Source organism: Microcebus murinus, chromosome 6 (genome assembly GCF_040939455.1).
Source record: "Microcebus murinus isolate Inina chromosome 6, M.murinus_Inina_mat1.0, whole genome shotgun sequence".
Lineage (NCBI taxonomy): Eukaryota > Metazoa > Chordata > Mammalia > Primates > Cheirogaleidae > Microcebus > Microcebus murinus.
Genome location: NC_134109.1, coordinates 35,856,962 through 35,879,742, shown reverse-complemented (window position 1 = coordinate 35,879,742; position 22,781 = coordinate 35,856,962). Strand labels below are relative to the sequence as shown.

Sequence of the window (22,781 nt, the reverse complement as noted above, 5' to 3'; positions counted from 1 at the left end):
TAGCCTAAGGGAAGGCTCCAACACCCACCGAGGAGCTCTGACTTGTGTGGAGGGCAAGAGCAGCTGGCCCTTTCATTGCATTTACAGTGATGAGTTCTAGAGGGAAAGCATGGGGTTTTTTCTTGTTTACTTGAGGGCAAAGGGAATGGCATGATTACGTTGTGGTATTAGCACATCCACCAACTGCTCTCTGTGAGAGGACTCAATTCTAAACGGTGGCCAGATTGAGGGGGAACTGTGGAGATGACAGGAGGGTATAGACTAGCTCAGACTGGGATTTGGACACCAATCAGTGGTGCAATTCAAAGTGCCATTTTCTTTTTTTTGTTTGTTTGTTTGTTGTTTTTTGAGACAGAGTCTCACTTTGTTGCCCAGGCTAGAGTGAGTGCTGTGGCATCAGCCTCGCTCACAGCAACCTCAAACTCCTGGGCTCAAGCAATCCTCCTGCCTCAGCCTCCCGAGTAGCTGGGACTACAGGCATGCGCCACCATGCCCGGCTAATTTTTTTTGTATATATATTTTTAGTTGGTCAATTAATTTCTTTTTGTTTATAGTAGAGATGGGGTCTCGCTCTTGCTCAGGCTGGTTTCGAACTCCTGACCTCGAGCAATCCACCCGCCCCGGCCTCCCAGAGTGCTAGGATTACAGGTGTGAGCCACCACGCCCGGCCTCAAAGTGCCATTTTCAACTATTACTAGTCTTGCTTCTTGGTGATTCTGACTGCATTGTCCCGTTTAGAATCGAGTCCTGTCACAGACAGCAGTTGGTGGAGGTGCTGATACCACAACGTACTCATGCCATTCCCTCTGCCCTCAAGTGGACGTAGGCTGCCTTCAGGGCTATGGCGGGGCACTCACAGAATGGAGCCCGTATCTCTAGTTGAGTTAAAGAATGACTTCAGTGAAGTGAGGGCTGCTCAGGCAAGCATGAAATGGAGAAGGCATGACTGGAGGACAGAGCATAAGGATGAGAAGTTTAGCGGTGAACGCACTGTCCACCACCAATTTCAACCACTGGGACACGGGTCAGCCTTAGTTCTCCATCATTAAAATGACAGCTTTATACTAGATGATCTTTTCAATGTCTTCTAGCCCCCAAATTCTATGATTTTATAATTTTATGATTCCAAGTTAATTTGACTTACTTCATATAGCCTATCTGTAAGAGAGCCCCAAATGTAACCTTTCAAATTTCTTATTTTAAGGCTTTCTCATCTTAAAACATCTCAGGCAAACTAGTATAACAGGAAACTTTGAATTACAGGGATGGGACTGAGAAAAGGGTGGGAGACACAACTCAGTGTGACATTAACTTAGATTGAGTGTTTCTATCTTCTCATGTCTTCTGGAGAAGAGAAATCCAAGGGAGAGCTGGGAAGACCTGAGACTCCTTTTGCCTGGCACAAAAATAATGGCTAATGGCTTGTAAGTGGCCATATACTCTGATGGTCCATGGAAAAATCTGAAAACAACTTTGAGTTCTTGTTTAGCATGGTTATAGTAAGGACAAGAGGTAATAGTCTGCATGTTAGACATTCAGCAAGCAGAATGGTCTTCAAAGAGCCATTGGAAAACATCTGAAAGTTTGCGGGGATTTGAGTATTTGTTAAAACTATCTAAATGGTTTATCAATAGAAGGTACCCACCACATAGTGTTTGGAATCCCAGCACTTTAGGAGACTGAGATGGGAGGATTGCTTGAAGCCAGGAGTTCAAGACTAGCCGGAGCAACAGAGTGAAACCCTGTCTCTACAAAAAAAATTTCAAAATTAGCCAAGTGTGGTGGCACATGCCTGTAGTCCTAGCTACTTGGGAGGCTGAGGCAGGAGGATCACTTTAGCCCTGGAGTTTGAGGTTTGAGGTTGCAGTGACTTACTCCACTGCACTCTGGCCCGAGTAACAGAGTGAGACCCTGTCTCCAAAAAAAAAAAAAAAAGAAAAAAAGAGAGACCTTTTGTCATGACTGATATCCATCTTTAGAGGATGACGAAAGTTGATGGGAAAGTGCTTCTATTATTACCTCTACACTTCAGCTTAATAAACATGTAAGTTTGGGCAGAGGTTAAGCTTCAGGGTTGTGTTACCAATGTGACATTGTTTCAGCCAGACAAATAAAAGTCATAACTCATGACCAGCTACCAAACCAATGGATTTGGCAGACACCACAATTCTTCCAGAAAATGTACTCTGTGTAAGCAGGAACCACGTCCTGGTGGTCTTCAAAATGCTTTTCTCTGTTTTCCTATTAGCATTTGCCGAAAGTCTGTGCATTGGCTCTAGACAGATATCATCTCATTTTCAATATCATGGAAATTCCTAATACATAGTAGGGACTCAGTATATATTTGTTTGTTGCTTAATTGCAATTCCTTGTTAGACCCATTACTGCTTAGTAGGACTTGCACAACATGTTAAGAAACCCTGAGTTAAGTAAAAGGCTCTGAAACCTTTCTGGAGATGGAGATGGTTGAGGCCTTTAGAAGAGTCCAGAGCAGTGAATACTGAGATGGCTGCTTGGGAGCCAGGATTGCCTGATTGCTAAGCACGTGCCTCTGTGGCTAGAAAACTCGGGTAGCAGTGCTGGCTTCACCAGTTGTCACGTGATCTTAGTCAAGTTAATCTCTTTCTAAGCTTCCATTTTTCTCATGTGTAAAAATGATGATAATAGCAATATTTTCCTCACAGAGTTGCCATGAGGATTAAATGAGACTGTGCCTAAAAGCACTTGGCTCATAGTAAGTGCTCATTACTTCCAAACTTATCATGAGGTTTCTGTTCCTTGTGAAGTTACTACAAGATTTTCAGATAGAAATGTTTTGTGTATAGTGATATTCTGGTGGCTGCTGATGGTTAGAGGCTGAATGTAAACTCCAAAGTCTGAGTCTTCCTCTAGATATTTGTTCCATATGTAAATATATGAATTGAACACTGCTGTGCCTCAAATTTTCTGCAGTCTGTGCTCATAATATATGTCAGTGCTAAGATTACATGAACTATGGTCATGATATGATTCATTTTCTCCTGGGAAAAGGTTAAATGCCTAAATTATCTCATTTCTATTGCAGTTTTACACCTGCGGTAGAACTCAAGGAAAAAGGAAAGAAAGGCAAAGTAGTTCACTTTGCTGAAATTGACGGTCCAGCTTCAGAGAGGTAGTGTAACTTGTCAATCACACCAGTGTTGCTGATAGTACCTCCCAGTGGGAGGGCTTAAGCCTTTACAAACTCCAAGAAAATACCATTCCCATTATCCTAGGTTGAAATGGAAATACCCATCAAGGAAAGAACATACACTATTTCAGAATTATGGTGAGAGTTACAATGGTCCCTGTAAATGTATCCCCTTGATAACTGGGCTGTTAGCACGTTTTCGACTTTATAGTTTTTAAAATCTGCACATGATGGCTACACCAGAATAGATGATTTAAGTGATCTATTTTGGATGGAATTTGTATTTACATTTTATATCAGGTAGTGTACATTCCTTCTTCCTCAGCAAAAATAAATATAATGTTTAATAAAATGCATTCCAAAATGATCTTACGTTAAACAAAACGCATGCATGACACTCAGGCTCTCATTACTTTATAGAAAATGCTTCATGTACCTCAGGATAGATTAAATACAACTAAAACCTTTTAAAACACTATTAGAAACTGTTCTATTCCAAAACAGGTTGACAGATAAAAGGCTTGCTTCAAGAGATGATAGGTCAACTAAATCTCTAGAAAAACGAGGTCTGCTTGGCAACGTTACACTAGATGATGCTAAGTGTGAGTAACCGTTTCCTCAGCCACGTGCTGTTATCTTGTGTGTCCCTCTAAGGCAGTTCTTCATCCCTCTTCCAATTGTCCATCTTCTCTCCTTTTAGTCGTTGCTTTGCTTTTGCTACAAGATACTGATATGCAGCGGATCTGTTCTTTTACAACATTTATGAGGTATGTAATGCTGGTGAGACATTTTAAATCTTTTATCCTTTGTAGTAATTCCATTGATAAGTGATGACAAATCTGATTTTTAGAGAAAGAGTTGTGAGGCTGTATGCAAGGCTTCACCCTCTGGTCTCAGTGGCTGGGAGTGGAGGCCAGAAGTCACGGGAGCCCCACCTAAGGGGCGTGGAGAGCATGCTTGCTGTCAGAGCCCCACACACCTGCACTGTGTTTATATAATGATTAAAGGACAGGCCGGGCGTGGTGGCTCACGCCTGTAATCCTAGCACTCTGGGAGGCCAACACAGGCTGATTGCTCGAGGTCAGTTCAAAACTAGCCTGAGCAAGACCCTGTCTCTACTAAAAATAGAAAGAAATTAATTGGTCAACTAAAAATATATATAGAAAAAATTAGCCAGGCATGGTGGCGCATGCCTGTAGTCCCAGCTACTCGGGAGGCTGAGGCAGGAGGATTGCTTGAGCCCAGGAGTTTGAGGTTGCTGTGAGCGAGGCTGATGCCACGGCACTCACTCTAGCCTGGGCAACAGAGTGAGACTCTGTCTCGAAAAAAGAAAAGAAAAGAAAGGACATACACATTTAGTGAAGATCAGCTTCATGACACTAGTCATGTTTGGCAGCCCCAACACGTGCTAGGTGTGTTGACTCTGGGTGAGTTTCTTGACCTTTCTAAGCATCCGTTTCCTCTGCTACAGAACTGCGAAATAATCCTGTCTCCTTTATACGGCCCGGTGTGGCTGTACTTCGCATGGCATCTGCTCTGTGAGTGCTCAGTGGGAGTTGGGTGCCCGATGCTACTGGCACCCCTACCCAACCCCTCAGCATTCACACGCAGGCTGCTTCTGGCAAACATCTGAGATTCTTGGCCTGAGGGCCTTATTCCACCACAGGACAAGCACTGGGGCTTCCATGCCCCTGGAAGCAGCCCTCAGGCAGCTCTGTGCCAGAGGGGAGTGGGTAGCTAACTCGACGTTTCCTGCACTGTCTCCCAGAGTCCCTGCAAGGGCTGACTACATTTACTTGTTATCACTCCCTGTGTTGGCTTTTTTACTTTCCTGTCGCATCTCCCCACATTCCTACTGATGTTTCCTGAGATCTCATCCCAAATAAACTACGTACTCTCAAATCTTTGTCTCAGGGTCTGTCTGTTTCTGGGGAACCCAACCTGGGACTGGTAGTTATTAATAGCTTGAAAAAAAGATCTGTAATGGTCTCCTTCATCCTGCTGTAAAGGTATAGTTAAAGAATGCCAGAGTAAGAATTTCCATTTGGGTCTACAAAGTAGGCAGCAAAAGTCCTGTAAGAATATTTAGAAAGAAAACAATGACTTAATGAGCACTGATTTTTTTTTCTTCCCAATCTCCCTATAGGAATAAGCATCTTGATAATTTCCTCATGGCATTATTGTACTATTTATCTCATTACTTGGAAAAAAACTCACTGGAAAAGAAACCGAAAAGCTATATGGTGTAAGTAAGATTTTGTGGTATGCTCTAGAGTTTTATCACTGCTAGTATTAAAATTAACTTTTGACTAGGTTTTTTGTTTTGCTTTGTTTTTTGAGACAGGATCTCACTCTGTCACCCTGGCTGGAATGCAGTGGTGTCATCATAGCTCACTGCAACCTGAAACTCCTGGGCTCAAGCCATCTTGCTGCCTCAGCCTCCTGAGTAGCTAGGACTATAGGTGTGCACCACCATGCTTGGCTAATGCTTAGTTTTAATTACGGAAATTTTTTACTCTTTGGGGTATACTAAGACATTTCACATGGAAGAAGGAGTTTGGCAGGTTTTTAAGCTCACTGAATAATTCATGTGGATCTTCCAGTAACAAAATATTTAACAGGTGCCTATAATCTCAGTACTTGGGAGGCTGGGGCAGGAGGCCAGGAGTTTGATACCAGCCTTGACAACATAATAAGACCTAAAAAAAATTTAATATAGACTATCATTGCCCAATAATGAGATATAATGAAAGTCAAAAATATAATTTAAAATTTTCTAGTAACCATATTACAAAAAAATATCAAAACAGGGTCTTGCTCTATTGTCTGGGCTAGAGTGCAGTGGCTTGATCATAGCTCACTGCAGCCTCAAACTCCTGGGCTCAAGCACTCCTCCTGCCTCAGCCCCTTGGGTAGCTGGGACTACAGGTGTGTGCCACCATGCCCAGCTAACTCTTCTATTTTTTGTAGAGACAGAGTCTTGCTTAAAACTAACTTTAGTAGTGTATGTTATTTAACCCAATGACTCAAAAATATTATCATTGCAACATGTAGTCAGGAAGTTATTAATGAAATATTTTACTTCTTTTTAGTAAGTCTTTGAAATCTGGAATTTATCTTATGCTTCTAACATATCTCAATTCAGACTAGCCATATTAGTCAATAGCCACATGTAGCTAGTGGCTACCATATTGAGCAGATATAGGTGTTGTCTGTATGCTTTTTATGCTTACAAAGTTCTCGCTAAAGGGCTGTAAGCATCTAATTTTAAAAATTCTAAGAATTTAAACAATTAACAGATTTGGCCAAAATGACTTTCCACATCACAGGAAAAAAACCAAGGTTTCTTAGGTTACTTGGAAATAATCTAAGTGCTTTAGGCAGAGGTGGCTCAGCGATGTACACCAGGACAGGAATCAGGGAACTCAGAGTCCAGAGGAGAACAATGCCTCTCAGGCTTGGTGACCTTTTGCAAGCCATGGAAGGAACTTTCCAAGTGCCCGGGCTGCCCTCCCCAGTTCATGTGGAACCAACCCAGTGATTTAGCTGTTAGGAATGCTGGGTGGAGTCATTAACTTGTTGCTGCAGAATATTTTCAAAATGCAGAATCCTTGTATACAGTCAAGCAGTTGGAAAAACATTTCGTGGATAGATAAATGTATACATGTCACCAGTTTTCTAAAGAACCAAATAAACAGTTTAAACACTGCTGCTCCTGTAAAGCCATCATCATACGTGTCAGTGTTATTTTGGGGCTGCATTTCACAGCAGAGCAGCCAGAGCATAAAGTGTTTCTATGGTAGCAAGCAGATGGGCTTAATGCCAGCTGTGGGCTTAGAAGGTTTGAGGATTCTTACTAGTCTCAAATAGAAACTAGTCAGACTTTGGTGGCACTTTAACCTGTTACAGTTTATATGGTGTTTTCTAATTCTGAGGTTTATTGCTAATCTAGCAATGGGATTTGTTTCATTTCTTAATTTATAGGGATAAATAACAGAAGAAAGATTTCTTAGTTATTTTAAGGATGCACTGAACAAGACACAGTGGTATAAGGCAGACTGTTCCATAGAAGGGATCAGTTACAGAATGACAAAAAGAACCAATCTAAACCTAAAAATGATTGATTTTATAGGGTGACTCTGAAAAATCATAATATCTTTTCACTTTCAGGCATCTAATAGTTTGTTTACTTATTATAATTGAATTAAATATAGATTGCATTGAGATATCTACACCAAAGAAAAAAATTGATTTTAGTAAAATAGTAAGGTGTAGCATAGAGAAAATAATACTATCTAATTCACAGAGTTATTGTACAGAATTAAATGGGACCATTTATATTATCTTAACCCCGTGCTTGGCACTGGGGAGGGCAGCCTGCAGCCTGGGAAAGGAGAGCAGAAAAGGATGGAGAAGGATGTCATCCTCTAAAGGACTTTAGATGATTAAAAGCCATAATTCCAGAGAAGTGGCTTATCCCCATTTTACAGACAAAGAATTTAAGACTCAGAGGTTAATAGTTTGTTGGAGATTACATACCTAGTAAGTGGTAGAGCTGATGTTAGAATGTGGTTCTTTTTAACTCCAAAGCTGGTGCCTTAACTACTAGGCAACATCCCCTGCACTTCCTACCAATCAACTGCACTCTTTTTGTCTTTTTCTTTTTTTTTTTTTTGGAGACAGAGTCTCATTCAGTTGAGATCCTCCTGCCTCAGCCTTCATTGTAGCTGGGACTACAGGTGAGTGCCACCACACCCAGACAATTTTCTATTTTTAGTAGAGACAGGGTCTCACTCTTGCTCAGGCTCGACTTGAACTCCTGAGCTCCAGCAATTCTCCCTCTTCGGCCTCCCAGAGTGCTAGGATTACAGGCGTGAGCCATCCCTCCAGGCCAACTGCATTCTCTTTTTTGGAGTTTATCCATTCATAATTAGAATTTATAGCTTCTGAACAATTACGTGTGTACTTTAAACATCTTATAAGCATTTTCCAAGTTACTACAATCTTCATAATTATAATTTTTAATGGGGCATAACTTTCTATCAGGCTAGTGTTTATGAATTGACTTACCTATTAAGAGGCAGTATATTATAGTGGTCAAGGGTACAGATTTTCATGTCTGGGTTAAATCCCACAGGGACTCATTCATATGTTAGGCTAACAAATGTCAAGTCCTTAAATAGTACCTGACTATATTACTACTCCTTTTATCCCTCTATTTTATATATTTTGGCAGTTTCTGATTTTTCTGATAGATACATAATAATTGCATTGAATATCTTTGTGCATAAAAATTTCTCCCTCATTTTGGATGGTTTTTTAAAAAATAATACATTTCCAGAAGAGAGATTATTAGATCAAAATTTACGATAATTTCTATGGCTCTTGAAATTTTTTTCAAAGGATTATGTCAATTTTCCACAATGTGTAACTACATTAGTTTCAACAAAACTTTGTCAGCATTATCATTTGCATTTTTAAAGAATATGTTTGTTAATTCAAAGGAAGCTCTGCCTGGAATTTTGTATATAGGTTAGTTTCCCTTGACAGTTTTTTCCATAGTTTTTTTCCATTTCAACACATAGGTTCTCTGTGTATATTTCCAAATTTGGTCCAGGAACCACCAGCCTCAGAATTACTTGGGGGAGATTGTTTTAAATTTCCTGTGCTCTATCCAGACCTACTGAACCGGAATCTTGGAGAGGGGGTTGCCTTGGGGATCCAGACTTTTAGGAAGCGTTCCAGGCGATTCTTTCATAATTCTTACATTTGTTAAAACTTGAGACCCATTGGCCTGAAAACTGCAAGGCATTTCCTGATTGTTGTAGTTTGCTTCAGTTTGGTTTAGTTTGGTTTGTTTTCCACCGCAAAAGAAGACTTGTAGGTATTGGCGGCTCTGTCAAAGTAGGGTGATGGGTGAGGGTAGGGCTGCTGGAGGAAACAGGGAGACAGGCACAGGGAGTGTCCCTGGGGTGTCCGTGGAAGTGAGTGTTTGGATTATATGGCCTTTGGGCACTTAACGCTGGAGCCCACTTTAGTTATTCCAGAAACCCATTTTATTCCAGTGACTCAAGCCTTTTCAGCACATGTGATAGCATTTTATGCTCTGAAACATCTATAACATCCTTAAACACACCCCCTCCACATATCTTCACGGAGTTAGACTGGTAGTTAGCATTAGAACAGGCTGTCATTTGTCCCTGTTCAGAGTGCATTTTATGGGGTGTCTAGTGACACTTCACTTTCCAATAGCAGTACAGTGGAATGTACCATCAGCAGTATTGTTTCCTACTACATTATACTGCAGAAACTTAAAATTAGGCTTCAGGCATGCTGTAACCTGAGAAAGGGTTCATTTGCAATTCAATTGGAACTGGAGCCGTGTTTTCACAGGGAAGCAATATTATTGTAATTGATGCCAAACTTCCCAAAGTAGTAGTCTACAAATGCCTCCTTAGCGAACACAGCTAAACTTAGAACTGAAAGTAGGCCTATGTTCAAACATTGAGCCCCGAGCTTAGTAGCACAGGGAACCTAGGGGAAGCTGAGGTGGCATAGTCTCCACGGTGGTTTTAGGAGAACAGCAGGAAAGTGGGTATAGGTAATTAGTTGAACGGTTCTGTATAAATTAGGGCTGCCTGTATGTAAAATTGAGGGTACATAGCATAAAGTATAAAGAATCCATAAAAAAGCGAAAATTCACTGTAAACTAGAGATGCTGATTCCGGTGATTGAATATCAAGGGACTATGCAGATTTCCCTAGGCCACAGCTTAAATAAAATAAATTCATTGGTCAGTGAAGCCTGTTGACTCATTTGTATTTTATTCAAAACAGTTTATGAATGTGACTTTTTGCTAATTAACATAGGCATTTGCCAGAATTAATCCAAATTGTCTCTCTTTTTTTTGCACCTAGGGGCCTCGTAGAGAAAAAAGAGATGGAAATGGTCTTAAATAAACTAGAAGCAGCACAGAAATACTTGGCGCAGAAGTACTGTATCCTTGTGCTGGGCTTGGGCATGCCCGATAAGCACCACATGTGCTGTGGAAAGTAAGCACACACTCAAGATCGCATTAAATCCTCCTTCATGATTGTGTATCCACATCCTTAAGATGCTCCATTTGACTTTTGGTACCTTGAGAAAGTGTTCCTTTTTCTGTCATAATTAGGCTCAGGTGGGAATCTATCCCAAACACCCGTGATGTCTCCTTTGAGAGCACCAAGTAAGTATGGAAGGCATCTCAGAGTCTCAGCTGATATTTTAAAAACTCTCCCCTGCTTGGGATTAAATGACTTGGTCTCTCAGTGAAATCCTGCTGTCAACCAAGAAGGAGTCCTGCTGCCAGACAAGGGCCACGTGGCTGCCTTGGGTGGGGGGCCAAGTGGGGATCGGGTGTCTCCTCGCCCTTTCACTGCTTGTTTTGCAGCAACGGTTTGTGGTCCAGGCTGCTGCGGTGGGGGGTGTAAGGTGACTGTTTGTGGGAAGATCGTTGTCACCTTAGGATGACAATTGCAACACTACCATAATTAAAATTTAAGAAGGAATCTCACTCATCATAGGAAAGTTTGGGATCACAGGATGGAAAGCTTCCATTCTTAACCCAAACTCTCCTCTAAGCAGTTTCACAACAGGCCCAAGATACACACCATGGTCATAGCCAGAACTTTTGTTGTTAAACACGATCGGAAAAGAACCCAGCACATGATGTGTATCTCTCTACATTGCCCACATTTTCAAAGATCAGCTTTGTCAGTGAGCTTAGTTACTTATACATTTTGTGTGTTCTACATTCCCTGTGTGCTTTCTTCTGTTATTCTGCTTACGTATTTCACTTGCCACTTTGAATAACAGCTCTGGTTATTCTGTTATGTAACATACTCATTTGCTTAACCATTCTTTTTTTTTTTTTTTTTTTTTTTTGAGGCAGAGTCTCGCTTTATTGCCCAGGCTAGAGTGAGTGCCATGGCGTCAGCCTAGCTCACAGCAGCCTCAAACTCCTGGGCTCAAGCAATCCTCCTGCCTCAGCCTCCCGAGTAGCTGGGACTACAGGCATGCACCACCATGCCCGGCTAATTTTTTCTCTATATATTAGTTGGCCAATTAATTTCTTTCTATTTATAGTAGAGACAGGGTCTCGCTCTTGCTCAGGGTGGTTTCGAACTCCTGACCTTGAGCAATCCGCCCGCCTCAGCCTCCCAGAGTGCTAGGATTACAGGCGTGAGCCGCCGCGCCCGGCTGCTTAACCATTCTTTTTGTGTACCTTTGTGTGGTTTCAGTTTTTCTGTTTTATAATATTTCTGCATTAAATATCTTTATACAAATCACCTAGTTCATTTGGGCTATTCCCTTATGGCTTATTACCCAGAATGTATTTACTTGGAAGGCACAAACAGTTTACTGCTCTGTCAGGTTTTTCTCTAAAATGGTTAAGACATTTTATATTACCAGCAGCAGTAAGCATACCTTTCTGTATTGGGTTTTATTACTTTAATATTTTTGATCATTTAAAGGTATATAAAAGCTTAAAGATGTTTTATTGACTTTCAAATCTTTCATGACTGTGGAGTCTGTGCTTTTTTTGTGTGTAAAATAATTTATTGCTGTTCTTTTAGTTTTAACCATCTACCAAATAGAAACTGAGCATTTGTATAATTTTATATATATATATGTATATATATCCCATAGCAAGGTTTGGTCATTCTTTTTTTCTAGTTTGTTGCTTGCTTTTGGTATTTATGTTTTTATACATTAGGAAAATGTTTTAAATTTTTATTTATTTGCACATGTCTACCTTGTTTCTGATGCTATTCAATAGTTATACAAGCCCTTACCATTCCTGGGTTAAACTATTTATCATTCTTTCTTAGTTTTAAAAATGAGGGTTTAAAAAAATGCTAGTCTTTCATTCATTTGGAATTTGTTACAACACGTAAGATGAGCTATAAATCTATTTTTTCTTTACTAATATTCAACTTTCCAATAATATTTATTAGTGATTTTTTCTTCACTGTAACATTTCTTATTTATTAGATGCTGAATTTTTCTAATATTTTAACTCAATTTGAGGAAGTCCTATCGAGCTTTATTGATCAGTTTTTCTCTTTTAAACACAGAACTGTACAGTTTATATTTTGCTTTGATTAATTCAATACACGTTGCATGCCTCTCTGTAGTAGTCATGGTGCTAAGTGCTAGGGAACAAAGAAAATACCGTCTTCAAGGAGTGGGTACAGTCTAGCAGAGGAGTCATCAAGTAAGGAAACCTTAGATTGCTGAGTGGTACAATAGAGGTGTAGACACAGAATGGGCACCCCCAAAGCGAGCCAGGCTGCAAAGGGGGTGACTTAGCATCCAATAGTAAGAGTTCACTCCTGTTACCTTTAGAAATGTATTTGACATTCTTGCCTGTTTGAGATAATTTCTGGTTTGTCCGAGAGATAAATTACTTAAACAAGAATTCCTCAGTCAAAGAGTATGCACATTTAAATATGCTACATCATGTGTAAATTTTAAGAGTCTTATTCAAGAACAGATGTTACTATGGACAAGAAAATAAGTGGAAAAACAGATAATTTGTTAGAGTGAAGGGAGTATGGGTTGTTTTTTAAACATCTTGCATTATTAAATAAATTGCTAGATCTTTTGAGATATAGAATATATTTTTACTATTTTCCCATTCTCTTTTGTGGCTCTGTGATTTGTCCTCCCACCCTGCTGGGCTTTTTTGGTTACAGTTTGGTGATCTAAAATGCTTAATGAAATTCTGTATTTATACTTTGCTATTCTCACTCTGTTTTCCTAATTTGTTTTACTTTATTTTGATCATTACCTAATTCTTATTAAATGTTTTACTTTATCTGTATTTTAATGTCTCTCATTTGAGCTTAGACTTCTACCCTTCCATATAATGAATTTTACAAATACGGGATGTGGTTAATATTTTTTTTCTTTTTTAAGTTTTTCTGGATCTTCAAACTTTTTCATTCTGCCTTCAAAAAGAAAAGTCAGGACAGAGACTGTATTTGGTTAACTTTATTCTTTGGTTGTGGTCGATTTTCTCCAAGTTACTCTAGGATCTTAGAAGCAGGCCTACCTTCTCTCATTTCTTCCTGGCTACTTATAAGGACCTATATTAGTCTATAGAGTTGAAAAACAAACATGAATATGAGGTTTTGCTCAAATGGGACTCGATATTTATTGATGTTTATATCAATATATTTTCAGTCCAGGCTCATTTTCTCTTTGGTCATGTCTTGGCATCATTAGCCATTTCTCTTCTTTTGCACCGATGTCATAGTAGCGGACCCATGTCCCAGGCCTACCATACCATCTCTGGCATTTGATTCACTGTGTATGTGATTTTTGCCATGATTTGGGCAAATGTATCCCCAGTAACATTCATTCCTCATTCCACTATATCAGTTCTGCCCTTTTCAGTGTTTGCTGCTATGTTCAGTTCTCTCATGGAGTTGACAAGTGTGGCTCTGTCTTCCAGCCTGGAAGACACCGTGCAGATGTGGCACTCAGACCTCCTCCTGCAGGGAGTGGAATTTAGGAGCAGCCCCATGGCCGTCCACTACCAGGTTTGCACTGAGGCCGCGTGTCTTGGTCTGTTGGGTTGCTATAACAAAGTATCAAAGACCCGGTGGCTTATAAATGACAGAAATGTATGTCTCACGGTTCTAGAGGCTGGAAGTCTAATATTAGGGTGCCAACATGGTCAGGTTCTGGTGGGGACCCTCTTCTAGGTTACAGACTGCTGACTTCTTCCTCACAAGGCAGAAAGAGAGAGAGTTCTCTGGGGTCCCTTTTTTCTCTAAGAGCACTGATGGGATACATGAGACTTCTACCTTCATGACCTAATTACTCCCAAAGGCCTCACCTCCTAATACCATCATGTTGGGGGTTAGGATTTCAACATGTGAAATTTGAGGGCACACAGACATCCAGTGCACTGCACCATGCTTCCCATGGGCTGTCTCCAGCCAATGTCTGCGTGCAGCAGGCCCAGAGACAGGACACTTTGGCTTGAGGGCTCCCTGTGGGCCTGGTAGAGACTTTGCTAGACCTGTGCCACAGTCGGAGACTCTCCCTGCCCAGACCTTGCTGCCTCTCCTCTCTCACGTGGTCAGACCTGCATGGAGATGGGACAGCTCTCCTTGCCTTCTCCAGGTCTCGCTTCATTTTCTGTCACACTCATCTTCTCCAGTAAATCTCTTGCTTGTCTCGTCTTGTCTTGGCGTCTGCTTCTGAAACGTCTGGAACTGACACATCCATCATCATAGCATTTTTTAAAGTTTTACAGTCATAATTACTTTCTGTGTCTTTCAAAAAGTACAACCAGTCTTCATCTTTTATGCATTCAGCTTTCTGCAGCCTGTTCTTACAGTAATGCTCCTAAACTAGTACTTGTCAAACTATAAGTCACAACACATTAGTGGATCTTGAAATCAATTTAGTAAGTCTTGAAGAAAACAGAATTAAAGAAATCAGAGTACATCATACAAAGTAAAAGTAAGTATTGTTTCAGGAGACTTTTGTTTCAGTGTGTGTGTGTACCGGGCACTCAATAAATACATTTAATAATATACATATAATAGTAATAAATACATTTCTTGCTGTGGATTATACTCAAAAGAGTTTGAATGCAGCATCCTTTCTCTACCACATTCTTATGTTTTCATAAGAATTTATGCTTTTGATCAAACTTTTCAAGCCATTACATATGGTAATGACCTGTCAACCAACAATAATTCTATTTATGGAGTTTGGGTAAATGGTTATGGACCACTCGAATATATTATTGAATTTCCCTTTTATTTTAGAAAAAAATAAGTGGAAAATTTAAAACTCTAGTGTCTCATAGAACTGTTAATTCAAATCTAGGAACCACTGGGCATCTGCAGAGAATCTGTAGCTGCAGTCTGATGCTCCTGGGACTTAAGTAGGCCAAATGTGGGTTCTACTGCAAAGCACAAGAGTATGTATAAAATAATGGAATTATTTGATGTCTCTAACAGGCGAGGTATTTAAAATTGGGATTGACATTTTACCATCAAAAAACATTCCTGGGTTCCAAATACAGGAGGCCTTTTTAGGTCCTGAGAGCTATTGGTGGAGGTTCAACTTGCTACAGACTCTGTTATTTAGGAAGAGGTGGTGTTTTCTCTTTTCTTGACAAAATTTTCAAGAAAAGTGTTATGATAAAATTATATATAGTCATCTTTACAGTTTTCTGCTCAATCTCTTGTGAAATCACCTTTTCTCATCTTAATGTTGGCTCTACTTTTTGTGTTCAAAGGGCTCACTTTGAGCTGAGAAAATTAGAAGTTGAGGTTATAAAAACCTACTCTTAAAAAATAATTTTAGGCCGGGTGCAGTGGCTCAGGCCTGTAATCCTAGCACTCTGGGAGGCTGAGGCGGGCGGATTGCTCGAGGTCAGGAGTTCAAAACTAGCCTGAGCAAGAGGGACACCCGTCTCTACTATAAATAGAAAGAAATTAATTGACCAACTAATATATATAAAAAAAATCAGCCAGGCATGGTGGCACATGCCTATTGTCCCAGCCACTTGGGAGGCTGAGGCAGAAGGATTGCTTGAGCCCAGGAGTTTGAGGTTGCTGTGAGCTAGGCTGACGCCACAGCACTCACTCTAGCCTGGGCAACAAAGCGAAACTATGTCCCAAAAAAAAAAAAAAAAATTATTTCCCATACTTAATGTTTAATGTTTAAAAGCACATATACATTGCAAACTAATTTGGGGATTAAAAAAACTAACAACAATTATATCATAATTAGAGACGTACAGTACAATTTCTATATGTACTTTTTGTTGTTGTTTTCTTGAGACAGAGTCTCACTTTGGTGCCCAGGCTAGAGTGAGTGCCGTAGCGTCAGCCTAGCTCACAGCAACCTCAAACTCCTGGGCTCAAGCAATCCTACTGCCTCAGCCTCGTGAGTGGCTGGGACTACAGGCATGTGCCACCATGCCCGGCTAATTTTTTCTATATATATTAGTTGGCCAATTAATTTCTTTCTATTTATAATAGAGACAGGGTCTTGCTCAGGCTGGTTTTGAACTCCTGACCTCGAGCAATCCGCCCACCTTGGCCTCCCAGAGTGCTAGGATTACAGGCGTGAGCCACCCCACCGGCCTCTATATGTACTTTTAAAGGAACCTGTTATGTTTGAAAGTAGGTAATCATCTCTGGTTGTCATTAGTTCATTTCCAGATGGTGCTAGTCTTTTTTCCATCATATGCAACTTTACCTGTATTCTGTCCTGCCTTCTGGATAGCAGTTGGGAGAATGATCCCAGAGCTCACCACCCACTGTTGACATAACAATTCCATATAGGTCAAAAGCTGAACAAAAGACATAGAGGAACACAGATCATTGCAGAGTTTTGCCTGTAAAAGTTGTTAATTGGCCATGGGTATTGATTATCATGTCCTTGATTCAGGAGTTTATATTGTTATTTTGGTGATTTTTATGTAGAAAATGATGAGAACAATGTTTGTGCCAGTTATAAGTGATTAACTGATTTTAACATCATTATTTCACTTCTTTCCAATGTGAATCAGCTAGGATTTTCATGTGTATTTCTGACTTTTCTCTCTAATATATGCGCACTTAGTATTGGACTTGAACACCTTGTGCTATTTATCTGTAGGGTTATGTTAAAAATTTCAGTAGAACTAACAATTTGAGGGTTATTAATTTAGTCCTTTCATGTCTCTTGAGAAGGAGGAAAGCATGCCTTTCTATTTGGAATACATCTGTGAAATTCTAATATCAGAAATCTTTGGCCAATTTTGATGAACATGTTCAGTAAAAGTTCTCTGTGTTTTCTAGGATAGATACAAAAACCTCCTTTGTAGCACATGCCATAGAATTAGATCTGTTCTTTGGTTATGGCCAATTGTGGCTCCAACCCCACTTCCACTCAAGGATTTGTACCTTCTTCCTCTGCTGTCAGTGCAGCTGTCACCTGAGGGGTGACCAAAGAGGCTGGCGGTGGGAGGGGAGGTGGGGGAAAAGGAGGTCTCTCTGAAGCTCAGGTGTTTAAATCGTCCTTGCTCCCTCTTCTCCCTCCCTCCCTCCCCACCATGTCACATGCACCCAAAGCCTCTTTCCCCTCCCACAGACACATCCCTTCGAAATCTCTCTTCTCTAGCTGAGCAGGCCTTGACCTTCATTTAAGCCTGATTTCACCTACTGCAGCAGGGGACAAGTGAGGGAACACAACTTAGTTTTTCTCTTTAGCCCCAAACCCCGGCTTCTAGGCTTTACATCCCTTTAGGAATGACAAATGGTATATAATATAACATAATATAATATATTTTCCTCATTTTGACTTGGACCTGAGACTCTAAGGTAGAGAAGAAATAAGCAATCATCATAACAGGCCACTAAAAATTTCTGGATTTACCACCAGGCTGGCTTTCTCCTCTTTCCTTTGGATTGTGCCCGAAACATGCAACGTATAGTGTCTCCGCTGACCAGCATGGTGGCTTGCCACATGGGGCTATTGAGCTGTTGGAATGTAGCCAGTCCAAATTAAAACATGCCATAAGTGTAAAATATATACTATACAAAAAAAAGTTTAAAAATGAATAAAATGTCTCAATAATTAAAATTTTTTATTATATATTGAAATGATATCATTTGGGGGGTTTGAATAAAGTAAATATTTTATGAAAATTAACTTCACCTATTTCTTTTTAACTGTGGCTACTAGAAAATTTAAAATTACATTTACAGATTACATTATATTTTTATTGGATTGTGCTATTATAAACCCTGTTTCAATTTGCAGAGGATATTTGGGGCTTAAATATTGTTATTTATAATCAATGCATTTCTAAATTTATAATCAGTTTAAGCATAATGTACATAATATAAAAATCATAAAATATGAAAAAAACCAGAAAAATAATAAAATTTATCAGCAAGAAAAAAATTTGCAGAGCTTTAAACTATGTGGCTCATGCCTATAATCCTAGCACTTTGGGAGGCTGAGGTAGGAGGACCCTTGAGCTCAAGAGTTCAAGACCAACCTGAGCAAGAATGGGACACTGTCTCTACTAAAATAGAAAAATTAGCCCAGCATGGTGGTACGTGCCGTGCCTGTAGTCCCAGCTACTCAGAGGCTGATCACTCGAACCCAAGAGTTTGAGGTTGCTGTGAGCTATGATGATGCCACTGCATTCTAGCCCAGGCAACAGAGTGAGACTCTATCTCAAAAAAAAAAAAAAAAAGGAAAAATACAAAAAAACTCTATGAGATCCCCAAATGTACTCATTCGGTGCATCTATGTCCTAGACTCATTTCAGTTTCATATGCAGAACTAAATCAGAATGGCAAGAAGAAACCCACAACATTCTGTACTTAATTTCTGCAGTGTTGGCTACATCAGTTTGCTTTGGGCTTTAAGAGAGAGTTCCAGTGTTTATAACAATTTGAGGGAAAGTGGAGGCGGTTCATGTTACCTTCTCTTCTAAGGTCTAAAAAAAGAATACACAGAAAGAAAAGAAGGAAAGTGTGTGTTTCTTGGGTAATCACTCTCTCATTTAAAACCCTGCTAAGACGGTGCTGGTCTGAGCTCTGCTCTAAACCACCTTCCAGAATGCGAGCTGACTTGGTGTTCCAAAAACAGTTTGGTTGGTTTTCTTGCTTCAGCTTGGTGGTTCTGTATGGTTTCTGGTTTCAGCTGGCAGAGGACACGAAAGGGCGGAAATCCCACATAAACACAGCCCTCAGGTGGAAACCTCAGGTGACACACATGAAACGCTGAAAAGTTTCCACTGGGCTCTGTTGTTCAATATATATTTTTTTTTTTTTTGAGACAGAGTCTTGCTTTTGTTGCCCAGGCTAGAGTGAGTGCCATGGTGTCAGCCTAGCTCACAGCAACCTCAAACTCTTGGGCTCAAGCAACAGCCTCCCGAGTAGCTGGGACTACAGGCATGCGCCACCATGCCCGGCTAATTTTTTCTATATATATTAGTTGGCCAATTAATTTGTTTCTATTTATAGTAGAGACGGGGTCTCGCTCTTGCTCAGGCTGGTTTCGAACTCCTGACCTTGAGCAATCTGCCCGCCTCGGCCTCCCAGAGAGCTAGGATTACAGGCGTGAGCCACTGCACCCAGCCCTGTTCAATATTTTTATCTGCAAACTATTTTAAAGAGAAAGCTTTTTCCCTAGCATTCTTGCTATGAGGACAGATGCAGATATCTGACGGGCCTGAGTTTTGGTATAGGATCTGCCACTGTATGTCTTTGGACTTCAGTCTCAACTTCAGTTTCCTCAACTGTAAAGTGGGAGTAATAGTGTTGACTGCATCATAGGGATATTATGAAGACTAAATAGGATAATAAATGTAAAGGGCTTAGCATGGTACCTAGCACATAGTCCATACTCAGTAAATGCTCACTGTAATTACTATTGCCTTTACTCTTTATTGAAGACTTGCATGTGAAGAAACTGGTATATGGTGGGTAGAGTCTGTAAGAGGAGAGGGACAGGCCTCAATAAAAGCTGAACTGTCTCTCCAGCCTCACCCTTCATATGGAGGGCTAATGGCCCCATACTGACCATAAAGTCCCTATAAGAAGGCTGAAGGTCCTGGGGTCATCTTCCCCAGACTGTGGAAGTTCAGGGTGGTTCTGGAGAGCCTGGGACCAGGGCCAATCCTAGGAGTCACAGTTACTACAAGGAGGGCCCAAGCAAAAGCAGAGTCAAAACCAGGACCAACCTCGGAGTGCCCTGGGTCTGGCCTTGGCCACCATGACTGGTCAGTGACTGTAGGTGCAGAGCCCCCTCCATCAGTGCTAAAAGGGTCCCAGGCCAGGCCTGCTTTCCCAAGACTGAGAATCAGAACAGGAATGGTCGGGAGGGGAGGTCAAGCTCACCAAGTATGCCCACACCGGTAAGGTATGTTTAACATTGAATTGGTATTGCAAGGGCTCCTGGGTAAACGCCTGCCTATAAGAGGCAGGGCTCACATCTACCTTCGTCAATCACCGGAGGCACACTCCTGTTCTCAGGCTGTCGCTGGCATGGCATGGACCTTTGTTGATTTTATTTCTGTTTCTTTTTGCACCCAAAGCCATAACCATTGTTTAAGATTTGTTTTTTTTTTCTTCTTTTCAGACTCACCCTCTAGTTGTGTACTTCCATGCCTGCTTAAAGATCCACTTTACCTCTTTTTGGAAGAATACATTTCCTCACTGGCTTGTTTATCCCGAATTTGTATTGATTCACTTTTGACCAAACACTCTCAGGGTGTTGATCTGGGTAACCTGGGAAGTTGAAGAAGGTGTTGAGATTCCTTATCAGTGCCTTTGATGGCATTTTACAGCTAAATAGTCTTGGGGCCACAGGTTATGAGCCTACCTTTGGGGGAAGATAAGGACTAGATCACCAAAAGATTGAACTTCTCTCTCAACCTGTATTTGTGATTTGTTATATTGCAGGGAGAAGATATCAGATACACAGAAAGACTGGAAGTTCTTTGAGGTGAGTCACTTAAGTTTTGGGGCTTTTCTCTTTGATATGAAACACGTATAGCAATAAACAGTAGCCATTTGTCAGGTACTTACTTTTAGTGACTGTCCTTTCTGAAAAGGCTGTAACAAGCTATTTGCTACAACTTAAGTTTTTGGTCTGGTTTCCCTCCTGCACAGGTGAGTATGTGTATGATTTTGTACTGTGTTTCAGGAATACTGAGAAATTGGGTCATCTGGGGTTGCCTCTACTTAGCAGTGTTATTCAGACAGGTGGGAGTTTTCCACATCACAACCAGGGATGGTGATTCTTGTCCGTGTTTTCTTGTTTTGTTGTAGTCCTTTTACACTTTCTGCACATACGTGGCTTGGATTGTTTTCCGACGTGAACACTTCACAGAGATTGGGGAAGAGATAGGGAGGCTCTTTCGTACCAATATGTTCAACATTCCCCGAAGGAAGCGTGAAGATGAAGAATCTGGAGGGGAGAAGAAACGCATGACTTTCGTACAATTCAGGTATGACCTTTTGCCTTTCCTAAGCTCAAGGACATTTCTAGAAAACGGGATGGTATGACCTAAATGTCACCTCTTTCACCCCCATAGGAGAATGATGGCAAAACGCCCAGCGATTAAAAAAGCCATTAACATGCGCTCTCCAGTCATGTCTACTCTGCTGCCATCTCTCAGAGAAAAAGCTCAGAATATCTTTGAGAAAAAGTATCTTCACACAGGCAGCAAACTCCCAGCCCAGATACAAGAGGAGGTGGAAAGTGTGTACTCTGTGCCCATGCCAATGTAAGTGGACCGGGGAGAGAGACAGGAGAGGCCTGAGTGTGGCCTCCCAGGTGGGTTGGGGAGGGACAGTGACGTGGGCACCATGCCTCTGCCAGAGAGTTGAGCCAGGGTGACAGGCTCCCAGCTTCCTGCCTCACCCTGCTCCTCTCCCTGTTTCCCTTCCACAGCAGCATGGGGTACACCCATCTAGACTAGAAAGTTATGCCAGGTTCCAAATAGTTCTAGTTTAGAGGGGTGAGTAAAAGATTTTTTTTTTTAAAAGGCTGATGTTTTTCTATGAGAAGAATCATCTTTGGGAAATGTGGGAAGGGGCTAGTACAAAATCTTGCCGTGGATTGAATTTTGGACCCATATGTAAGACCATAGTGATGGTTCATGGAAACAGGAAAAGCTTTAAAAAAAGAGTCTTAGCTTTAGTGTCCACACACACACACTCACACTCACTCACAACCACAGTCACAACCCTGCACCTGGGTCTTTGGCCTCAGTGCTTCAGCTATACCAATAATTCTTTTCACAGAGTTGGCATCTTGGGGGAGCCTCGGAGTATGTTCAACCCCCATACCCTTCTCCCTCTTGAAATCGAAGAAACTGTGAAACCAACTGGGAAACATCCTTCCCTGGTCGAAAGAAATGAAATGAAGATTCAGCATACACTGGACTTAGTCATGAGAGCACTCGGCTCTCACATATGGCCTAGATAATCTGGTACATTCCATTTCTGTAATTAAGTACCTGTATTTGAAGTAAACTGCTTTGGCTTAATCACTTTATATAGGACTAATATTTGTTATTAGTAAGCTTTTAAAATGGTTCAAATTACTTTGTTAAAAGTTCAGCAATAGACTATTAAATAATTCTACAAAGCTCTTGAAAAGCTCATTTTCCTATATTTAGTAGTTTGCTTTGTTATTCATTTATTTTATTGACTTCTATGTATGTGACTACGTAGGGTAATGTATCAGAACATTTCTAGTGCACTAGTGAAGAAACATTCTGTTATTCATTTCTTTCTTTCTTTCTTTCTTTTTTTTTTTTTTGAGTCAAAGTCTCATTCTGTTGCCCAGGCTAGAGTGCTGTGGCATCAACCCAGCTCACATCAACCTCAAACTCCTGGGCTCAAGCGATCCTCCTGCCTCAGCCTCCTGAGTAGCTGGGACTACAGGCATGCACCACCATGCTTGGCTAATTTTTTTATATATATTTTTTTTTAGTTGGACAATTAATTTCTATTTTTAGTAGAGACCGGGTCTCTCTCTTGCTCAGGCTGGTTTTGAACTCCTGACCTTGAGCGATCCACCCACTAGG

The 22,781-nt window shown here is 40.8% G+C and overlaps 1 protein-coding gene across 1 annotated transcript in view; it reads left to right on the top strand.

Moving 5' to 3' along the window:
- Positions 1-22,244, top strand: part of PPP1R36 (protein phosphatase 1 regulatory subunit 36) — a 28,413-nt gene extending 6,169 nt beyond the window's left edge. Inside the window, exons 3-11 of the mRNA XM_012777706.3 lie at positions 3,065-3,151; positions 3,674-3,771; positions 3,870-3,936; positions 5,316-5,414; positions 10,087-10,221; positions 20,647-20,689; positions 21,016-21,194; positions 21,282-21,473; positions 21,994-22,244. Of these exons, the coding sequence (XP_012633160.1) occupies positions 3,065-3,151; positions 3,674-3,771; positions 3,870-3,936; positions 5,316-5,414; positions 10,087-10,221; positions 20,647-20,689; positions 21,016-21,194; positions 21,282-21,473; positions 21,994-22,177 (1,084 nt within the window). The 3' untranslated portion in view covers positions 22,178-22,244. The remainder of the gene's footprint in view (positions 1-3,064; positions 3,152-3,673; positions 3,772-3,869; positions 3,937-5,315; positions 5,415-10,086; positions 10,222-20,646; positions 20,690-21,015; positions 21,195-21,281; positions 21,474-21,993) is intronic.
- The last annotated feature ends 537 nt before the right edge of the window (positions 22,245-22,781 follow it).